General features: G+C 33.9%; 1 protein-coding gene across 1 annotated transcript; it reads left to right on the top strand.

The window, feature by feature from the left end:
• The first annotated feature begins 301 nt into the window (after positions 1-301).
• On the top strand, positions 302-3,317 carry LOC108381810 (lipopolysaccharide-induced tumor necrosis factor-alpha factor-like). Its single transcript, XM_017638208.1, has 3 exons — positions 302-417; positions 2,642-2,806; positions 2,876-3,317. The coding sequence occupies exons 2-3, from the start codon at positions 2,676-2,678 to the stop codon at positions 2,976-2,978; spliced, it is 234 nt and encodes a 77-aa protein (XP_017493697.1). The 5' UTR covers positions 302-417; positions 2,642-2,675; the 3' UTR covers positions 2,979-3,317.
• The last annotated feature ends 274 nt before the right edge of the window (positions 3,318-3,591 follow it).

Below are 3,591 nucleotides of genomic sequence, written 5' to 3'. Positions count from 1 at the left end.
GTCTCAAACCACATATGAATTAGACTAATCAATTTGCTTTATGCAGCGAGACTGTAGATATGTATTCCCTGAGATGACATTCAAAGATAAGATGATATATTTTAAAATGTAGTATAATTTTACTGTACAACACGCATGCATAACCTTGCGTGCAATTTTGCATTTAGTTGTTATAACTTTTTTTTTTTAATAAGCGCATTTATTGAAGGGCGTACATATGTACTTATGGGTACAGTACTTCGCTGTTACAACCGCTGATGTATGTACTATTTGCTGGCACCAAATATCTATTCTACGACACCAACTAAAGTGTTTCGAGGCGTTCAAGGCGGACGACGTATTTGAGTCGCAAATTTCGTTAGGTGAACATAGTTGCTGGAATTTTGGTTTTTAAAAAGTATTAATTGAGATATTTTGGTAAGAATTTTATATTTTTAAAGCAGCATACCTACATACATACCTAGATTAAAAATTTCCCTTGGAGCGCAATATCTCGTATCCGCAAAAAAGAATACCCCGTATGGGGTGGCACAAAAAAAAATTTGTTTTCGGTACCGTCTCAGTGCTTGCCTACTTCAAAAATTTATTGGTGAATAATTTTAGTAGAAGCTCATATTTTGAACGCCATAAGTGAGAAAACTTTTAAAATGTTTTTGAAGAAAGTAAATTTATTTCCTCTTTTGTGAAATTTACGGACTATCTTATACTTGGTAACTGGCACAAATCTATATATTAATACGCTAACATACATTTTTCCGCCTTCGTTGCCCCGGATCGATTTTAAAACCAAGAACACCGTTAGAAAGATATTTTTGTGTAGAAGAGTAGAGTTTTTATGATCAGTTAAAAATTTCCCTATTTTTAACCGCATAACTTTGGACCACGTCAACCGCTTTCGATAATTCTTTTTGCATCGGAAAGGTAGTGTCTCAGAGCTGGTTCCATACTAATATGGNTCAGTTAAAAATTTCCCTATTTTTAACCGCATAACTTTGGACCACGTCAACCGCTTTCGATAATTCTTTTTGCATCGGAAAGGTAGTGTCTCAGAGCTGGTTCCATACTAATATGGCTTTGATCCGGTCATTGAATCATGAAATATATATATATATATTTTTTTTTATGAGATATTTTTTATATGAGAATTGAAGCCGATTTTGTTTTTTGCTTAAAAATTACTTGTTGTATAGTTGCTGTTGCAACCTGTTCAATTTGAGTTTGCATTTCTCTAAATGACCTTTGAAAAATCTATAGAAATAGGCAATAATATTTCCCATTAAAACGAATACAATTAGGAGGTAGGGTCGTGCAGTTTCAAAAAAAAAAACTTTTTCGATGGGCACCCTAATGTACATACATATGAGCATATGCTGTGTTACGAAACCGACATTCGCACGGGTTTAACTAAGCTTAAAATAGGAAGAGAAGCAAAAGATCGTATGTATATTACAACTTTTACAAAACACTGGGAAGTTGCTACATTCAACAAAATTTTTTGGAAGTATAAACAGTTAAGAACACAGATACAAGCAAATAAAAAACGGTACGGACGCGACAAAAAAATTGATTTTTTAGCGCATGTAAAAATATTCCAAATTTAGCGATGTTTGGAGAAAAAGTTATTTTCTTTGAATGTGGAATTGAAGGTCAAAGAATGTCTTCTATTTCTCATTACGGACGTAAAAGATGTCAGTCGATGTATGAAAACCAATGAAAACATTTAATACCTACAATATTTGGAACATTTTTGCATAGCTTAGACTTAGACCAGGTGTCGGCTATCTGCGGCTCGCTCTGAACTACATCTGCACAATAAAGTGCGTCGGCTTTCTAGAGGAAATGCATTGAGACGGCTTGCTTTGTGCTTCAGTGAAATAAAGGTGTTCCTCTATGAAAAATGCATTGTCCACCTCGAATTTGAGTGGCTACAAAAACTCAACTCCTCTTCAGATATAATATCGAAATGAGCTAAATCTAAAAGTGCAAGGAAAGGGAAACCCAGCGTATGCCTTGCTGGAAGAAGTTGTTGGTGTATTTTTTGATTGAATTTTTCCCACGGTTACGGACGCGACTAATTTCGAACACAAATAAAATTTTAAATTCGATTTGTCGGGGGCTAATGGTTTTATTTTTTAAAAGAAGTTAATAATCTTGCTTTAAAACTGAAACCTATATGGATTTCAAATATTCTGCCTACTAGTTATAACAATGAATAAGGTTTTTGGTAACGGACGCGCCAGTACGGGAAAATATAAAAACAAAACGAAATTCGAGGTTGCTCCGCTGTTTCTACATCCACAGTGTAAAGATTGTTGTTAGTAGAAAAATGCTAAATTACAACAACCACATTCAAGTAGAAAACCCATCATTGACCATGATTACACCATAAAATGCCTCTGTGCTATAGAATTATAAAGAAAAACAATCAACGTTTACGCGTATTTTGTATGGCAAATCTTTGCACGCCTTGGGCGAGTATTTAATCTTAATAATAAGGGTTTAGATTTTCAGGGAGTTTTTTTTTAGGTCTTTTCCACAAAATTTCGAGGTAGCAGTGAAAAACAAATGCCGCAAAAAAGCACCCTAATATACATACATACATTAATAGTATATTACCTTCAAATTTCTTTACTATTTACAGATCACTTAACTATTGATCCATTAACTGGAAAACCATGTCAACACCAATTGGCCCCATTCCTTGCAGTTTAACCTGCCCCAATTGTTCAAAGCAGGTCAACTCGCGTCTGGAATATCGAGCATCATCGAAGACACACATCATCGCATTACTTCTCGCTGGAATGCTGTATGTGGGATTATTTATTAACAGTTCAATAATATTTATGTATTCATACTAATATTTCTTTGTCCACAGCTGCATACCTTGCGCTGGCATGTTATATTGTACGCAGTGCGCACGAAATGTGGAACATTACTGTCCAACCTGCAATGCTTTTTTGGGTGTGTATGATCGTTAAAAAGTGGCGATCACTTTCGGTAAATGGTTGAACGTTAAATACTTGGTTAACTAGAACTTGTACAATATTTTAGCAGAATATCAGTCTCTAAAGAAAAAAAATTATATTTTTAACTACATGCTTATATGGATGTATTAAAAATGCTCAAAAGTCGCACACAAAATAATTCTGAAATAACAATTTTAGCCAGAAAACGATAATCGGACAAGTTTCATTCGGAACGAAATCATTTTTGTCTAGTATCTATGAACATGCTACATTACATTAGGTTTATTCGATTATTCGCCTATTTTCTAAAACCGGTTGAGTTATTCTAAAAGTAACGAATTCAAAAAATAATAATCATAGTTCCCCATTTTCAACATTAGAAAAAACAGGATAAACCTATAGTAAACACTTGCTGTTAGTTGGAAAGTATGACTAAAATTACAATACGGCTGCTTAAAATAGTTGTAGCTTTAATTTAGAAAGCAATACTGCAAAATAAGTTCTAATTATTTTGGATTACAAGTAAAACAGAAAAAAGTAGCAAACAAATGCACACTTAATGGGGTTCACCGACCTTAACAAGACTACATTGTTAACACAACAGACTCTTGTCTATTATATGCAG

Source organism: Rhagoletis zephyria, unplaced genomic scaffold (assembly GCF_001687245.7).
Source record: "Rhagoletis zephyria isolate East Lansing unplaced genomic scaffold, Rhagoletis_zephyria_1.1 Rzeph_scaffold_23908, whole genome shotgun sequence".
Classification (NCBI taxonomy): Eukaryota; Metazoa; Arthropoda; class Insecta; order Diptera; family Tephritidae; genus Rhagoletis; species Rhagoletis zephyria.
Note: the sequence above shows the minus strand (reverse complement) of the source record. Positions and strands in the feature narration are given on the sequence as shown.

Excerpts from the sequence above, each read along its gene's own strand:
- LOC108381810 (XM_017638208.1), top strand. The coding sequence starts at position 2,676 with ATGTCAACACCAATTGGCCCCATTCCTTGCAGTTTAACCTGCCCCAAT. Across the intron at positions 2,807-2,875 it reads TTACTTCTCGCTGGAATGCT|CTGCATACCTTGCGCTGGCA; the intron begins GTATGTGGGATT and ends CTTTGTCCACAG.